General features: G+C 44.4%; 1 protein-coding gene across 12 annotated transcripts in view; it reads left to right on the top strand.

Moving 5' to 3' along the window:
- Positions 1-17,735, top strand: part of LOC118400493 (SLIT-ROBO Rho GTPase-activating protein 3-like) — a 68,872-nt gene that overhangs the window by 31,568 nt on the left and 19,569 nt on the right. For 6 of the 12 annotated variants that reach the window (XR_004829023.2, XR_004829022.2, XM_035797411.2 and 3 more), the window contains 9 exons: positions 1,111-1,173; positions 6,724-6,909; positions 7,261-7,389; positions 7,666-7,887; positions 8,194-8,295; positions 11,215-11,412; positions 12,736-12,820; positions 14,755-14,782; positions 17,215-17,365. Coding sequence is in view for 8 of the 12 variants with exons in the window: in XM_035797411.2 (XP_035653304.1) it covers positions 1,111-1,173; positions 6,724-6,909; positions 7,261-7,389; positions 7,666-7,887; positions 8,194-8,295; positions 11,215-11,412; positions 12,736-12,820; positions 14,755-14,782; positions 17,215-17,365 (1,164 nt within the window). In the remaining 4 variants the exon portion in view is untranslated. The remainder of the gene's footprint in view (positions 1-1,110; positions 1,174-6,723; positions 6,910-7,260; positions 7,390-7,665; positions 7,888-8,193; positions 8,296-11,214; positions 11,413-12,735; positions 12,821-14,754; positions 14,783-17,214; positions 17,366-17,735) is intronic. The other 6 variants (XR_008074444.1, XM_035797413.2, XR_004829024.2 and 3 more) reach the window with 4 other exon arrangements.

Below are 17,735 nucleotides of genomic sequence, written 5' to 3'. Positions count from 1 at the left end.
ACACATACCCAAGGGAAACACATATCTCCCACATACAGACACATATCCCCAAGACACATACCCAAGGGAAACACATATCTCCCATACAGACACATACCCAAGGGAAACACATATCTCCCATACAGACACATACCCAAGGGAAACACATATCTCCCATACAGACACATACCCAAGGGAAACACATATCTCCCATACAGACACATACCCAAGGGAAACACATATCTCCCATACAGACACATACCCAAGGGAAACACATATCTCCCATACAGACACATACCCAAGGGAAACACATATCTCCCATACAGACACATACCCAAGGGAAACACATATCTCCCATACAGACACATACCCAAGGGAAACACATATCTCCCATACAGACACATACCCAAGGGAAACACATATCTCCCATACAGACACATACCCAAGGGAAACACATATCTCCCATACAGACACATACCCAAGGGAAACACATATCTCCCATACAGACACATACCCAAGGGAAACACATATCTCCCATACAGACACATACCATATCTCCCAACAGGGAAACACATATCTCCCATACAGACACATACCCAAGGGAAACACATATCTCCCATACAGACACATACCCAAGGGAAACACATATCTCCCATACAGACACATACCCAAGGGAAACACATATCTCCCATACAGACACATACCCAAGGGAAACACATATCTCCCATACAGACACATACCCAAGGGAAACACATATCTCCCATACAGACACATACCCAAGGGAAACACATATCTCCCATACAGACACATACCCAAGGGAAACACATATCTCCCATACAGACACATACCCAAGGGAAACACATATCATACCCAAGGGAAACACATATCTCCCATACAGACACATACCCAAGGGAAACACATATCTCCCATACAGACACATACCCAAGGGAAACACATATCTCCCATACAGACACATACCCAAGGGAAACACATATCTCCCATACAGACACATACCCAAGGGAAACGGATGTATTCATGCCTCAGTGATGCAAAGACAGGTCTGTTCAAGATATTCTTCCAGTCACCTGTGAGATTTATTCACATGCCTTTTGTTCCTGTTTTTTGTCCCAGAGCAAAGAAATCGGGGTGCAGATGCACGAGGAGTTAGTGAAAGTCACGAACGAGCTCTACACTGTGAGTAAACAACAACAAAATGTAATTCTCTCTCTTTCTCAATTTATCTTTCTTTTTTTCTCTCTCTCCTTCTCCCCCAATCTGTCTGTATTGTTCAGCATCTCTCCTTTCATCCTTTCATTGGCTTGGCCGACCTCAGACCCTCTCAGACTCTGCTCTGTAGTGTCTGGATAGAACAGGACCTGCCCAGAGCAGAATAGCTTTATCAGCGGTTAGGAGCGTTGAGCCAGTAACTGAAATGTCGCTGGTTCGAATCACCGAGCCTTTGTGCCCTAGAGCAAGGCAGTTAACCCCCAACAACAACTGCTCCCTGGGTGCTGATGATGTTAATTTAACACAGCCCCCACTCCTCTCTGATTCAGAAAGTTAGGTTATATGTGGAAGACACATTTGTGCAACTGACTCGGTATCTCCATTACAGCCTTGCTACACAGGTCATTTGGTTCTACACCGGAGGACATTATTTTTTTTTTTACTCCCGCCGTGAGAGAAGTTGCAGTTGAAGGAGAAACTCTATATGCATTGGCTCTGCTCCAAGCCGACTCACTTCCCTTGCAGTGGAGGGCTGCTTACTGCCAAGGTGTCACACCATCATCACATAGTCACATATTCAGCACATGCTACACAAAATCACACACAGATCTGTCATTAAAGTTAATAGTCATGCTTCTTTTCTGTCCATAAATTGACTGTGTACATACATAGAAGAGTATGCATACACACGCATGCACACACACACACAATAACGTATGCTTGAACACACTCACACAAGCCTGTCTTTGATGCTTTAACATCAACGCTCCCACGCCACCACCCACACCAACCACATTGAACCTTCAAAGCCTACCCTTTCTCACTTTCATGATTTCATGTCAGTATATATACGACTCTATTTCCATTTTACCCCACCCTACCACACTCCCCTCCTGCCCGTTGACTGTCACACATCGTAATGCCCCAGGTTATGTTTCTGTTAGATTTTTTGTGTGTGTGTGGGTGGGTGTGTATCTATGTGTGTGTGTGTGTGTGTGTGTGTGTGTGTGTGTGTGTGTGTGTGTGTGTGTGTGTGTGTGTGTGTGAGAAGGTGCTCATTTGTGAAATGAGATGCCTATGTTTGCAATAACAATACAGACAATACTCCATAATGTCAAAGTGGAATTATTTTCAGAACATTGTTAACAAATTAATTAAAAATGAAAAGCTGAAATGTCTTCAGTCAATAAGTATTGCCCTTTGTTATGGCAAGCTTAAATAAGTTCAGGAGTAAAAATTTGCTGAACAAGTCACATAAGTTGCATGGACTGTGTGAAATAATAGTGTATAACATGATTTTGGAATGACCACCTCATCTTTGTACCCTACACACACAATTATCTTCAAGGTCCCTCAGTCATGAGGTAAATTTAAACACATATTCAATCACAAAGGTTTTCCAATGTCTTGGAAAGAAGGGCACTTATTGGTAGATGGTTAAGAAAAGCAGACATTGAATATCTCTATGACTTTGAGCATGGTGAAGTTATTAATTACACTTTGGATGGTGTGTCAATACATCCCAGTCACTACAAAGATACGTGTCCTTCCTAACTCAGTTGCCGGAGATTGAGGAAACCACTCCGGGATTTCACCATGAGGCCAATGTTGACTTTAAAACAGTTACAGAGTTTAATGTCTGTGATAGGAGAAAACTGGATGGATCAAGTCCAAATCTACACTGGAGTTGTCACGTTCTGACCTTTGTTTTAGTATGGTCAGGGCGTGAGTTGAGTGGATTGTCTATGTTCCTTTTTCTATGTTTTGGGATTTCTGTGTTTGGCCTGGTATGGTTCTCAAACAGAGGCAGCTGTTTATCGTTGTCCCTGATTGAGAACCATATTTAGGTAACCTGGTTTCACTTTGAGTGGTGGGTGATTATTTTCCATGTTAGTGTTTGTTATCACACGGGACCATTTCGTTTGTTTCACTTTGTTATTTTGTATTTTTGTAGTGTTCAGTTTTTCGTATTAAAATGGACACATACCACGCTGCAAATTGGTCTGACCTCTCCTACTCCTCATCAGAAGAGGAAGAGAACCGTTACATAATCACCCACCACCAAAAGACCAAGCAGGGTGGTAACGGGCAGCAGCAGCAGCGATCTCAAGACTCGTGGACATGGGAGGAGATCCTGGACGGCAAATAACCCTGGGCACAGGCTGGGGAATATCGCCGCCCCAAGGCAGAGCTGGAGGCAGCGAGAGCTGAGAGGTGGCGGTATGAGGAGGCAGCACGGTTGGAAGCCCGAGAGGCAGCCCCAAAAATGTATTGGGGGAGGCACACGGAGAGTGTGGTGAAGTCAGGTAGGAGACCTGCGCCAACTCCCCATGCTTACCGTGGAGAGAGGGGGACCGGGCAGGCATTGTGTTATGCCGTGAGGCGCACGGTATCCCCGGTGCGCAGCCATAGCCTGGTGCGATACATAGCAGCGCCTCATATCGGCCGGGCTAGAATGGGCATCGAACCAGGTGCCATGAAGCCGACTCAGCGCATCTGGTCTCCAGTGCGTCTCCTTGGGCCGGGGTACATGGCACCAGCCTTACAAATGGTGTCCCCGGTTCGCCAGCACAGCCCAGTGCGGGCTATTTCACCTCGCCGCACTGGACTGGCTACGCATTCAGCATTCAGCCAGGTAGGGTTGGGCAGGCTCGGTGCTCGAGACCTGCAGTGCAACTCCACGGTCCGGTCTATCCGGTGCCGCCTCCACGCATCAGCCCTCCGGTGGCAGCCCCCCGCACCAGGCTGTATCAGTCTCCTCCCTACAGGTGCTCCCGCCTGTCCAGTGCTGCCAGAGTCTTCCTCATGCCCAGCGCTGCCAGAGTCTCCCGTCTGTCCGGAGCTGCCAGAGTCTCCCGTCTGTCCGGAGCTGCCAGAGTCTCTCCTGTCCGTCTCCCGTCTGTCCGGAGCCGCCGGAGTCTCCCGTCTGTCCGGAGCTCTCCCTCCGCCTGTCCGAGCCGCCGGAGTCTCCCGTCTGTCCGGAGCTCTCCCGTCTGCCCCGGAGTCTCCCGTCTGTCCGGAGCCGCCGGAGTCTCCCGTCTGTCCGGAGCCGCCGGAGTCTCCCGTCTGTCCGGAGCCGCCGGAGTCTCCCGTCTGTCCGGAGCCGCCGGAGTCTCCCGTCTGTCCGGAGCCGCCGGAGTCTCCCGTCTGTCCGGAGCCGCCGGAGTCTCCCGTCTGTCCGGAGCCGCCGGAGTCTCCCGTCTGTCCGGAGCCGCCGGAGTCTCCCGTCTGTCCGGGCCGCTCCCGGTCCGGAGCCTCCCTGTCCGGAGCCGCCGTCTCCCGGTCCGGAGCCGCCGGAGTCTCCCGTCTGTCCGGAGCCGCCGGAGTCTCCCGTCTGTCCGGAGCCGCCGGAGTCTCCCGTCTGTCCGGAGCCGCCGGAGTCTCCCGTCTGTCCGGAGCCGCCGGAGTCTCCCGTCTGTCCGGAGCCGCCGGAGTCTCCCGTCTGTCCGGAGCCGCCGGAGTCTCCCGTCTGTCCGGAGCCGCCGGAGTCTCCCGTCTGTCCGGAGCCGCCGGAGTCTCCCGTCTGTCCGGAGCCGCCGGAGTCTCCCGTCTGTCCGGAGCCGCCGGAGTCTCCCGTCTGTCCGGAGCCGCCGGAGTCTCCCGTCTGTCCGGAGCCGCCGGAGTCTCCCGTCTGTCCGGGCTCCGCCTGTCCGAGCCTCCCGCCTGTCCGGCCGCCGGAGTCTCCCGCCTGTCCGGAGCCGCTCCCGCCTGTCCGGGCCGCTCCCGTCTGTCCGGAGCCGCCGAGTCCCCGCCTGTCCGGAGCCGCCGGAGTCTCCCGCCTGTCCGGAGCCGCCGGAGTCTCCCGCCTGTCCGGAGCCGCCGGAGTCTCCCGCCTGTCCGGAGCCGCCGGAGTCTCCCGCCTGTCCGGAGCCGCCGGAGTCTCCCGCCTGTCCGGAGCCGCCGGAGTCTCCCGCCTGTCCGGAGCCGCCGGAGTCTCCCGCCTGTCCGGAGCCGCCGGAGTCTCCCGTCCGTCCGGTGCCGCCGGAATCTCCCGTCCGTCCGGTGCCGCCGGAATCTCCCGTCCATTCGGGACCCGTGGCTTGGGTTCCTCAGAAGAGGAGGAGAACTGTTACAAGTTGCTTACCAAGCAGAGTGGCCGAGTTACAGTTCTGAAAATCTGTGACCTGGAAATAGTTATCCAATTTAACAGAGCTTGGAGAATTTTGAAAATAATAATGGACAGATGTTGCACAAGTCAGGTGTGGAAAGCCAGGTATGGAAAGCTCTTAGAGACTTACCCAGAGATACTCACAGCTGTCACCCAAAGGGGTGTGAATACTTACGTAAAATCGATATTTCTGTATTTCATTTTCAATACATTTGCATAAAAATATAAAAACATTGTGTAGATGGATATGGTGTGTAGATGTGTGAGACAAAAATGTATTTAATACATTTTGATTTCAGGCTATAACACAACAAAATGGGGAATAAGTCAAGGGGTGTGAGTACTTTCTGAAGGCTCTGAATATACTTGTACATGTTTTATGCACTGTATTGATGTATTATGCACAATGTGAGAGCTTTGCATTAACATGTCTCCAGCCTTTTCTGGCTTCCAGTCAGAATCAAGGGTTCCTCTCTTGTTTCACACCCAGCAGCAGTCAGAGGAAAAAGGAAAGGTTCTCTATTACATAACTAGAGGAAAGGTTCTCTTTAACAACCAGTACTATGTGAGTACCTAACAGTGTGTGCCATAAGCACATCTGAGGTATCCTATAAGTATAACTGTAGAACCTTTTTTTTTTCAAGTGTAGACTAGAGGAATGGTTCTCTCTATCTCAACTAGAGGAAAGGTTCTCTGTTACGTAACTAGAGGAAAGGTTCTCTGTAACTTGGCTATGACAGACTTCCTGTTGATTGATTTCACTTGCTCTCTCCTCACATGTATTACTTAAATCAGAGTTGTTAGGAGACCTGTAAGAAAGAGGATGATATTTTTGCATGTGAAGGGAAAGGAAATCAAGACAGGTAACCTAGTTTTAGCACTCAGTCATACATCCACAACATATCTGACAGTAGCTGTCTTTCTGTGTTCTTATTCAGTGTACAATATACAGGTGGATTTATATGCTGAATCTTCTTTAGATATCCATGTCTAACCAATCTTCCATTAACATTAACGTGATTGAATGGGATCTTAAGCACTTTTTCACAACATATTGTACATATTAAAATTCATAACATATCATACGAATTGCAGCGAAAATTATTATAATTATTTTAGGTAGAACATTTGCAGTTACATATCATGAAATGGATGACTCCATACACAACTGTGCACAATTTTCTGGGACCTACTTGCGCTACTTTCAAACTACTGGCGGAAATGATAAATTATACAAAATATTCACACTTATCGTGAGTTTGGTGTTTATTGTGTGGTTACTCCATTGAGATAGGGAGTTTCCCTCATGACCAATGTAAACGTCTAGACCCAGAACCTTCTGGTGAACTTAGTGTGCATGTAGTTAACTTTAATGTATATTTTTTAAGTATGTTTTGTGTCCTGGGCAGGTGATGAAGACATACCACATGTACCACACAGAGAGCATCAGTGCAGAGAGCAAGTTGAAGGAGGCGGAGAAACAGGGAGAAAAGCAGATCGGCAAGGCCAATGATGTCAGCACCAGCCTCCTGCGCCATGACGACCGCCAACAGCGACGCAGCTCCGTCAAGAAGATGGAGAAGATGAAGGAGAAGGTGTGGCTTGGGCTTGTGTGTGTATATGTGTCCAAATGTATGTAAAAGCTCAGAGAACTTGGATGCATTAGCCTTTGAAATGTAATAAGTTAATGTATACACTAATGAGCAAAAATATTAAGTGGATTTGTTGCCATGGTAAGACTAGACCTCTATTGTCTCATGGCACATGCTAATTTTTTTGATAAAATTAGACTTCTTTAAATGGAACAAACTGTATTACATCTTTAGTATACAAATCCATTTAGAGAGAAATCGCTATTCTATGGTATACTGACTGATGACTCGCTCTCTCTCTGTCTCTCCATCTGTCTGTCTTTGTCTCTCTCTCTTCTCTCCCTCTCTTCTCAGAGACAGGCCAAGTACTCTGAAAACAAGCTGAAGTGCACTAAGGCACGGAATGACTATATGTTGAACCTGGTGGCAACCAATGCTCTGGTGGCCAAATATTACATCTACGATGTCTCTGACATGATAGACGTGAGTGGTACAGTAACATGCTGATTCTAACAAAGTGAGAATATTAGACACACAGGAAAAATGCATCCATTTGATACACAAAAGCTCAGTAGCATCTTGTAACATATTAGCACCTTGTAACACATTATTCTAAGTTACCGTTCAATTGATTGCAATGAAAAATAAATACAGTAGTTTGATCAATTGAAGCATAGTAGCATCTTATAACACATCATTGGTCTGTAACTAACATTAAGGATTCCCAATGGTGGTAATGCTGTCCATGACTCTCCCCAGTGCTGTGACCTGGGCTACCATGCCAGCCTGGCACGGACCCTGAGGACCTACCTGTCTGCAGAGTACAGCATGGAGACATCCCGCCACGAGGGCCTGGACCAGCTGGAGGGGGCTGTGGATGCCATGGATGTCAGGGGGGACAAACACAGGGTCATGGACATGCACAGCCAGATCTTCTGCCCGCCCGCCCGCTTCGACTACCAGCCACACATGGGCGACGAGGTGAGGGAAAGGTGATTGGAGGGGTGATTGTGCCTCCCACGATGTCTGTGTTTCCTCTGTCTGGTCCTGTTTGGCTTGCATCAGCAATGCCAGCATCTTTGGGTCAGTTCCTTTCTGGCATCCCAAACAAACACTACTGTAAATTCTCTCTCCCTCTCCCTCTCTCTCTTTCCCTCTCTCTCTTTCCCTCCCTCCCTCCCTCCCTCCCTCCCTCCCTCCCTCCCTCCCTCCCTCCCTCCCTCCCTCCCTCCCTCCCTCCCTCCCTCCCTCCCTCCCTCCCTCCCTCCCTCCCTCACTACCTACTAGGTGTGTCAGGTGAGTGCCCAGCAGCCGGTGCAGACAGAGCTCCTGATGCGTCACCACCAGCTCCAGTCCCGCCTGGCCACACTCAAGATCGAGAACGAGGAGGTGAGCTCTAAAACCCTGGCCCTAACCCAAAACCTGTCTCATTATCAGTCAGTGAACTCACCACCTGGACCATGTTCAGTAGGTAAAATTGTGGAACATTTGCGGTCTGCCTGCATGCCTGCATGCCTCTGCTGCTTCACCATATCGCTCCTATGAATATGGAGGTGCTCTATTCATTCAGCCACTTCCTCTGTATCTCTCACATGGACAGAACACAATTTATATTTATATTTATCTTCACACATGCAACCAGATGTCCCCTACCAGGCTTACTGAACTTTACATTATATATATTATGCATGCGGTTGGTGTCTGTGCAGAATCCATACAAGTATAAGGGTAATTCCATCAAACGAGTACCTTTTGCGTCCCTTTGATATTTTAAATTGTCACGCCCTGGCCTTAGTTATCTTTGGTTTATTTATTATTTTGGTTAGGTCAGGGTGTGACATGGGGGATTTATGTGTTTTGTCTAGGGGTTTTTGTATGTTTATGGGACTGTTTCCTTTCTAGGTCGTTTGTATGTGTATGGTTGCCTAGATTGGTTCTCAATTAGAGGCAGCAGTCTATCGTTGTCTCTGATTGGGAACCATATTTCAGCAGCCATATTCTGTGGGTACTTTGTGGGTGATTGTCTTCTGTCTTTGTGTCATTGCACCAGATAGGACTGTTTTGGTTTTCACATTTGTTGTTTTGTATTTTGTAGTGTTCTCGTGTATGGTCTTGATTAAACATTTTGAACTCTAACCACGCTGCATTTTGTTCCTCCTCTCCTTCAATGGAAGAGAACTGTTACATAAGTAGAAATTGTCCACAAATATTGAATTTTAAAAGCTTGTTATATTAAATGCCCTTTAATATAGAACACATGAAAACATTTGAATATGAATGAAGACTTATAAAGTGCCAGAATTCATAATTTTGACATGTCCCTCTGTGTACCCTCTGTGACTTCTAGGAAGATATTACCCCACTTAAACACAACATTTATCAAAGTTTTCCCCATCATTGTAAAGCTCATGTTATTTTGTTGCTTTGACAAAGTCACAATTTAAGATTATTATTTATTTCATGTTAGTGATTCATTTGAAGGGAAAAAAGAACAGAAAAAAGAATGTCTCTCATTTTAATTTCAACCCTGTTACATGAACTGAAATCTCATTTTAATTTCAACCCTGTTACATGAACTGAAATCTCATTTTAATTTCAACTCTGTTACATGAACTGAAATCTCATTTTAATTTCAACCCTGTTACATGAACTGAAATCTCATTTTAATTTCAACCCTGTTACATGAACTGAAATCTCATTTTAATTTCAACCCTGTTACATGAACTGAAATCTCATTTTAATTTCAACCCTGTTACATGAACTGAAATCTCATTTTAATTTCAACCCTGTTACATGAACTGAAATCTCATTTTAATTTCTACCCTGTTACATGAACTGAAATCTCATTTTAATTTCAACCCTGTTACATGAACTGAAATCTCATTTTAATATGGTGAAACTATTCCTTTTATAAATATGTATTTTCAAAAGATACATTTCACATCTAATAGTCAAACCATAGTTTAAAAGCAGGTGAACTAGTTCTACTCTCTCTGGCCATTTGCTGGTATTCTGAAGTGGAAAACTGAGTGGGTCGAGCATAACATGTCAAACCTGTTACCCATAGACAGGCAATACATTTTTTTTCAATTGAAATGTTTTAGTAAAGCTTGCATTCAATTGCCCCTCACTGTTATACATACACAACAAGCTTCCATTCCCTCTGTCAAGAAGGGAATTTATGGCTGATTTAAGATGACGTTGTCAACCCTGTTAGTCAATCCTATAACTTTATTTGGCAGTTAACAGTGTTTAACAATGTTAAAATTATATGAAATTAAACTTCTTTTTTCACCAAGCTAGACTACTCAAAGACACCAAATTGATTTAGAACAACCCACGTGTGATATTTAGTTCTTCAATTTGAAATGTTTCCCTCAAAGAGCATTATACCATTCCATTTCCCATTACAATCTTTGAAGTTTCATTAGCTATGTTTCCATTAACTTGTCCAGGGATTTTTTGTCAACATTAAGAAAGTTTGTATAGAAAATATATGTGACAATAGCCTGCTAGGGTGTGTTTCCATTGAACTATCTTGTGTTGATGACGTCACACCTAAAAGAAATATATAAAACATCTCAAAAACCTTCAGTGTCGAATAAAAATGTAGTTGTTGAATTGTTTCCATTACCCATTTAGGGGAATTGCGCATTAATAAATTGCCCACAGCCGGTATGCCCTCCAACCTACCTGTTTCATGTCTCAGGTAGCCTGTGAAAGCCAGCATGTATAGAATGCAATAATTTACAAATATTTTAATTTTCATATTCTCATGTGCCAACGCATCACCATGGTCCGTGTCATGGTGACATTTGCACTCCTGTAGATCTGAAGTAATTGGATGATGAAACTTGCATCCAGCCAACCAGAAAAACAAGGCGTAGTAAGTCAGGCATTCTTGAAAGTCAAGAAACATGATTTCTATAGTTCAAACATTTATTTTGCAAGCAGTAGGCATTTAGATTTCAATTGGCGCTTTATAGTTACACTGTAAAATAACGTGCCTTCAAAAATATTTGGCAATCGTCTTTTATTAAAAAAACACAGTTCCCATAAAGAACATCCACAATAAGGAAGGTTTGACAAAATAAAAGTCCACCCCTGTCGAACGGATAAAAAAAATCTCCAGATCTTCAGACAATGTATCCTAAATCAGCCATATCCATTACACATGGTGAAAATATTGCTTTTGTCGAATTAACTTGGGTCAATGGAAATCTGCCTATTGTGTACAGGGAAAACACAATAAATATTGAAGCTGTAACCCAGCTAAATGACTCTCTCTTTCCCTTCTGTCTTTCATAGGTGAGGAAGACTCTGGATGCCACCATGCAGACACTGCAGGACATGCTGACGGTGGAGGACTTTGATGTGTCTGAGGCTTTCCAACACAGCCAGTCCACTGAGTCGGTCAAGTCTGCCTCGTCCGACTCCTACATGAGCAAAGTCAACGTTGCTAGGAGACGAGCCAATCAACAGGAGACCGAGGGCTTCTACTTCACTGTGAGTGGCTCTGACAACCAACACTACTTAAAATGCATTAGAAATGCTTTTTCAATTTTATTTGCATGAATGCATACTGGTATTAAGTATTTGCTTTAGGGCTCTGACAAGGTCTTGTGTGGCTCAGTTGGTAAGATCACTGTGGTCATTGTAGATGGATGTTCTACTGTACGCAGTATGCTTTTGCACTATATCCAGGTTTATCTTACTTAACACCTTCCTAATGCTAACACTATAGTGTCCTGTCTCCTTATTTTTACAGTCATTGTATCAATTACCGCAGGGATCACAAACACATAATACAAATGAGTGCACTCACTGTAAATATACTGGAAGTAACTTTAGAAAGAGTGTCTGCTATGTTTATGAATGCATTGCATACTGATATTAGAGTAGTTTAGCGGCTTGCTCCAGTGTTCATCAATTTGCAGTATTATGCCCTGTGGAATTCAGACAGGCAACCTGGTTATGAATTCTTTCTACTGCTATTGGAATCAGGCTTTGGTGATACAAGTCATGCAAATTAATTCAGAAGTTAACCCTTTGATGTAATGACATAAAGCAGTAGTCACTGTAGTCTACAATCACAAGTGTGGTCTTGTGTGGCTCAGTTTGTAAGAGTGTGTTATTTGCAAGGTCATGAGTTCAATTCCTGTAGGGATCACATACAAAATAATGTGTTTAAATGTGTCAACAATCTACACAAAATACTCTGTAATGTAAAAGTGGTAGGAAGTTTTTTTTTTTTTTTTTAACTTTTTTAAATAACTTCACCAATAACTTCACCATGTTCAAAGGGATATTCAATGTCTGCTTTTTTATCTATCGGTGCCCTTCTTTGCGAGGCATTGGAAAGCCTCCCTGGTCTCTGTGGTTGTGGAATCTGTGTTTGAAATTCACTACTCAACTGAGGGACCTTACAGATAATTGTATGTGTGGGGTGCAGAGATGAGGTCAGTCAAAAATACTGTTAACAACTATTATTGCACACAGAGTGAGTCCATGCAAATGATTGTTTTGTTAAGCAAATGTTTACTCCTGAACTTACTTGGGCTTGCCAAAACAAAGGGGTTGATTACTTTTTGACTGAAGACATTTCAGCTTTTCATGTTTTATTAATTTGTACTTTGACACTGACATTATGGGGTATTATGTGATCAATGATACAAAATCTAAATGTAATCAATATTATATTCAGGCTGTCACACAACAAAATGTGGAAAAAGTCAAGGTTGAGAGTACTTTGTGAAGGTATTGTAAGTAGCTTTGGATCAAAGTGCCTGCTAAATGTCATATTTTCTACTTTTCTTTTGCCTTGTATAGAAATTCAAAGAGTACCTGAATGGCAGCAACCTTATCGTGAAACTACAGGCCAAGCATGATCTACTGAAGCAGACTCTGGGAGAAGGTGAGAACACTTCTTCACATGGTTACAACGTTGTTGTGTCACTACTGGAGCACAATGCCCTTCATAGGGTCATTACCTTCCCTTTATCACTAGCAGCAGCTTGCCAATTTGAGTCTTCATATGGTTCAAACATTGTTGTGAAATTGTGTAGTTAATTAGTGGGAATTTTAACTGCCATATCAACCACCAGTAAGAAACCATATAGTATCTTTAGCCATATTTCTTTCAGAAAATTGTATGATGGTCCAGCAGCAGCCAACTCCAGTATTTCCAGGGATTAGTTGTGGTTGGACGGACAGACAGACAGACAGACAGACAGACAGACAGACAGACAGACAGACAGACAGACAGACAGACAGACAGACAGGCTTTGTTGCTGGAAGCTGTTTTATTAGACATGACATGTTCCTTGAATTCAACCATTCGAGTCACTGATCAAATAGTGTTATCAGGGGATATCATATAATCTTGTATTCTTGTTTCTTCTGTAGTATGCAACCCCTCTGTTACCATAACTAGATGATATACACTACATGACCAAAAGTATGTAGACACCTGCTCGTCGAACATCTCATTCCAAAATCATGGGCATTAATATGGAGTTGGTCCACCTTACGCTGCTATAACAGCCTCCACCCTTCCACAAGAGCATTGGTGAGGTTGGGCACTGATGTTAGGCCTGGCTCGCAGTTGGCATTCCAATTCATCCCAAAGGTGTTTGATGGGGTTGAGGTTAGAGCTCTGCATGCCAGTCAAGTTCTTCCATACCGATCTCTATTAACCTTTTCTGTAATGACTTCCCTTTGTGCACAGGGGCATTGTCGTGCTGAAACATGAAAGGGCCTTCCTCATAGAATCGTCTAGAATGTCATTGTATGCTGTAGCGTTACAATTTCCCTTCACTGAAACTAAGGGGCCTAGCCCGAACCATAAAAACAACCCCCGAACATTATTCCTCCTGCACCAAACATTACAGTATGCACTATGCATTGGGACAGGTAGCATTCTCCGGGCATCTGGCAAACCCAGATTCGTCGGATGCACTGCTCCACAGTCCAATGACGGCGAGCTTTATACCACTCCAGCCGACGCTTAGCCTTGTGTGCGGCTGCTCGGCCATGGAAACCCATTTCATGAAGCTCCCGATGAACAGTTCTTGTGCCGATGTTGCTTCCAAAGGCAGTTTGCAACCGAGGACAGACTATTTTTATGCGGTGCGCGATTCAGCACTCAGAGGTCCCGTTCTGTGAGCTTGTGTGGCCTACCACTTCGCCGCTGAGCTGTCCATGGAAATTGCATGGCTGTGTGCTCGATTTTATACAACTGTCAGCAACGGGTGTGGCTGAAATAGCCAAATCCACTCATTTGAAGGGGTGTCTATATACTCATGTATATAAAGGTGTATCATATAGTGTATCATCTTACAGTATATAATTACTGCACAGTTACTACTATATTGCACAAGCCCAATGCAGACAAATGTGGCCTTCCTCACACTCAACCTTCCCTCCTCCTTCCCGGTTGTCCCTGGATATGCTTGCTTTCTTTGACATTCCGCTCTGAGTTGGCAGGGTCCGCCCCCTCCGGCTCTCTATCTACGGTTTCTAGGGCGACCGCTAAATGACCGCTGCTTGGCTGGCTGTATGTGATTCAGAGAGGCGGTCATGGAGCCCGCACCATTGAGCCCGTCTGAATAGGTGCCCATGTTCTCATAATGCCCTTTCTCCCTCGCCCCTCGCTTCTGTCTGTCCCATCTGCCAGCTCTGTAGACAACCAGGTCTGGCTCAGAATGTACTCAACCATGTATCCAAGCATTGTCTTTTCTCTCTCTCACAGACACATGCACGCAAGCATGCACACACACACAAACGCATTCTAATTTTCTCTCGCTCTATTTCTCCCCCTCTCTCCATTTCTTCCCTCCTTTCTTTTAGGGGAAAGGGCTGAATATGGAACAACACGGTAAGAAAAGAGGCAGAAAAAAGGTGGAATAAAAGCATGTCAAATCCTTCCTGTTTTCTGGGAAATAGAGGAGATGACGTCATGTTAAAGTGAATATCAGTTCAGGTCCCAAGCCTCTGGAAAATCAGGGTTGGAATTCCAAATAGGGAGAGGGGATGTGGTCTGTCTCTTGATGAATAAACAGACTTTTGAGCAAACTGGAGTTTGCAATGAGGCAGCTATGGGGAGATGAGCTGGCTGTAAGACGATCTGTCACTTGTCAGTCACTACAGTGGCCATAAGTGGCCTTGTTAAACACTGCAGTATTGTACAGGTATCTGCTAATCAGAACAGTACTGTATATTAACCACAGACGTCAGTCATAAATCAACGAGTGGAGAAGAATGAACAGTAGTAGCAGAGTTATGAGACATTAAGTTTTAATATCTCAGCTCACAGGCCTGTTACAGTGTTTATATTGAATTCTCTGTGTTATTACTCATGTGCTTGGACTGTAATCATGTTTTTATGAACTGACTTATTTGATAAGTTGCCCAGAGTCATTCAAGTCAGGTTATTCAGGGTTAGGATGAAACAGCTGTGATAAAGTCAAAGCATACTTCCTCTGCAACTCCACTTGTGTGTTAAAATAATATTATGGTTTGTACTGTGAGAGGAGGGGAAGGAATAGGACATGTACAGCTATCTAGAGCCATGTACTGTATATAGTGGCTGTAGATATGGCTCTGCATATACAGTTGAAGTCGGAGGTTTACATGCACTTAGGTTGGGGTCATTAAAACTCGCTTTTCAACCACTCCACAAATTTCTTGTTAACAAACTATAGTTTTGGCAAGTCGGTTAGGACATCTACTTGTGCATGACACAAGTAATTGTTCCAGCAATTGTATACAGACAGATTATTTCACTTATAATTCACTGTATCACAATTCTAGTGGGTCAGAAGTTTACATACACTAAGTTGACTGTGCCTTTAAACAGCTTGGAAAATTCCAGATAATTATGTCATGGCTTTAGAAGCTTCTGATAGGCTAATTGACATAATTTGAGTCAATTGGAGGTGTATTTGTGAATGTATTTCAAGGCCTACCTTCAAACTCAGTGCCTCTTTGCTTGACATCATGGGCAAATCAAAATCAATCAGCCAAGACCTCAGAAAAGAATTGTAGACCTCCACAAGTATGGTTCATCATTGGGAGCAATTTCCAAACACCTGAAGGTACCACGTTCATCTGTACAAACAATTGTACGTAAGTATTAACACCATGGGACCACGCAGCCGTCATACCTCTCAGGAAGGAGACTTGTTCTCTCTCCTAGAGATTAACGTACTTTGGTACAAAAATTGCAAATCAATCCCAGAACAGCAGCAAAGGACCTTGTGAAGATTCTGGAGGAAACAGGTGCAAAAGTATCTATATCCACAGTAAAACATGTCCAATATCGACATAACCTGAAAGGCCACTCAACAAGGAAGATGCCACTGCTCCAAAACCGCCATTAAAAGCCAGACTACGGTTTGCAACTGCACATGGGGACAAGATCGTACTTTTGGGAGAAATGTCCTCTGATCTGATGAAATAAAAATAGAACTGTTTGGCCATAATGACCACCATTATGTTTGGAGGAAGAAGGGGAGGCTTGCAAGCCGAAGAACACCATCCCAACCGTGGAGCACAGGGGTGGCAGCATCATGTTGTGGGGGTGCTTTGCAGCAGGAGGGACTAGTGTACTTCACAAATGGCATCATGAGGCAGGAAAATTATGTAGATATATTGAAGCACCATCTCAAGACATTAGTCAGGAAGTTAAAGCTTGGTGGCAAATGTGTATTCCAAATGGACAATGACCCCAAGCATACTTCCAAAGTTGCGGCAAAATGGCTTAAGGACAACAAAGTCCTGTTATTGGAGTGGCCATCACAAAGCCCTGATCTCAATCCTATAGAAAATGTGTGGGCAGAACTGAAAAATGGTGTGTGAGCAAGGAGGCCTACAAACCTGACTCAGTTACACCAGCTCTGTCAGGAGGAATGGGCCAAAATTCACCCAACTTATTGTGGGAAGCTTGTGGAAGGCTACCCAAAACTTTCACACAAGTTAAACAATTTAAAGGCAATGCTACCAAATACTAATTGAGTGTATGTAAACTCCTGACCCACTGGGAATGTGATGAAAGAAATAAAAGCTGAAATAAATCATTCTCTCTGCTATTTTTATGACATTTCACATTCTTATAATAAAGTGGTGATCCTAACTGACGTAAGACATGAATTTTTTACTAGGATTAAATGTCAGGACTTGAAAATCTGAGTTTAAATGTATTTGGCTCAGGTGTATGTAAAAGTACTACTTCAACTGTATCTAGAAAAACATCCCACTGATTATACAGAATGAAATACATGTTTCAGTCCTTGTTGTTTTTCATCATAGTTCATGTGTATCTGCACACCCTTCACCAACCTCCTCCTCCATCATCAGCCCCCCCACTCTTCCCGCTAAACCCAGGAGAATGCGGAAGCCTAGACCTTGCTCCGTTTTTAATCATAAACTCTTTAACGGCAATATGGAGGCCTTCATCAAGGTACTGACTGACTGGCCCCTATGTGGCCCCTCACTGAACTCTATGTGGTCTCTCTCTGTGTGTCTAAATGTCAGCAATCTTTACTAGCAGCTCTGGGGCTTCTACCTTTGTTTTCTGTCTTTGACTGCTCTCTCGTCTACTCCAACTTCAGCTTAGCTCACTGACTTCCCTTCTTTCATGGCCCTGTGCTGGGCACAACAACTGTTTAAATAAATAGACTAAACGACTGAGATTCCTCTCTATTCATTCCTATAGGGATTTGTCTGACTGGGCAGTGAATTGGCTTGACAGCTAGGAAAGGTAGTGTTTGTCTCTCTGGTCTGGAGAAGAGTAAATTCCACAAAGCTAAGTTTCAAGGTTGTTTATGTAT

This window comes from Oncorhynchus keta, chromosome 21 (assembly GCF_023373465.1).
Source record: "Oncorhynchus keta strain PuntledgeMale-10-30-2019 chromosome 21, Oket_V2, whole genome shotgun sequence".
In the NCBI taxonomy this organism is placed as follows: Eukaryota; Metazoa; Chordata; class Actinopteri; order Salmoniformes; family Salmonidae; genus Oncorhynchus; species Oncorhynchus keta.
The sequence above is the reverse complement of the archived record's forward strand: the minus strand, read 5'-3'. Positions and strand labels throughout refer to the sequence as shown.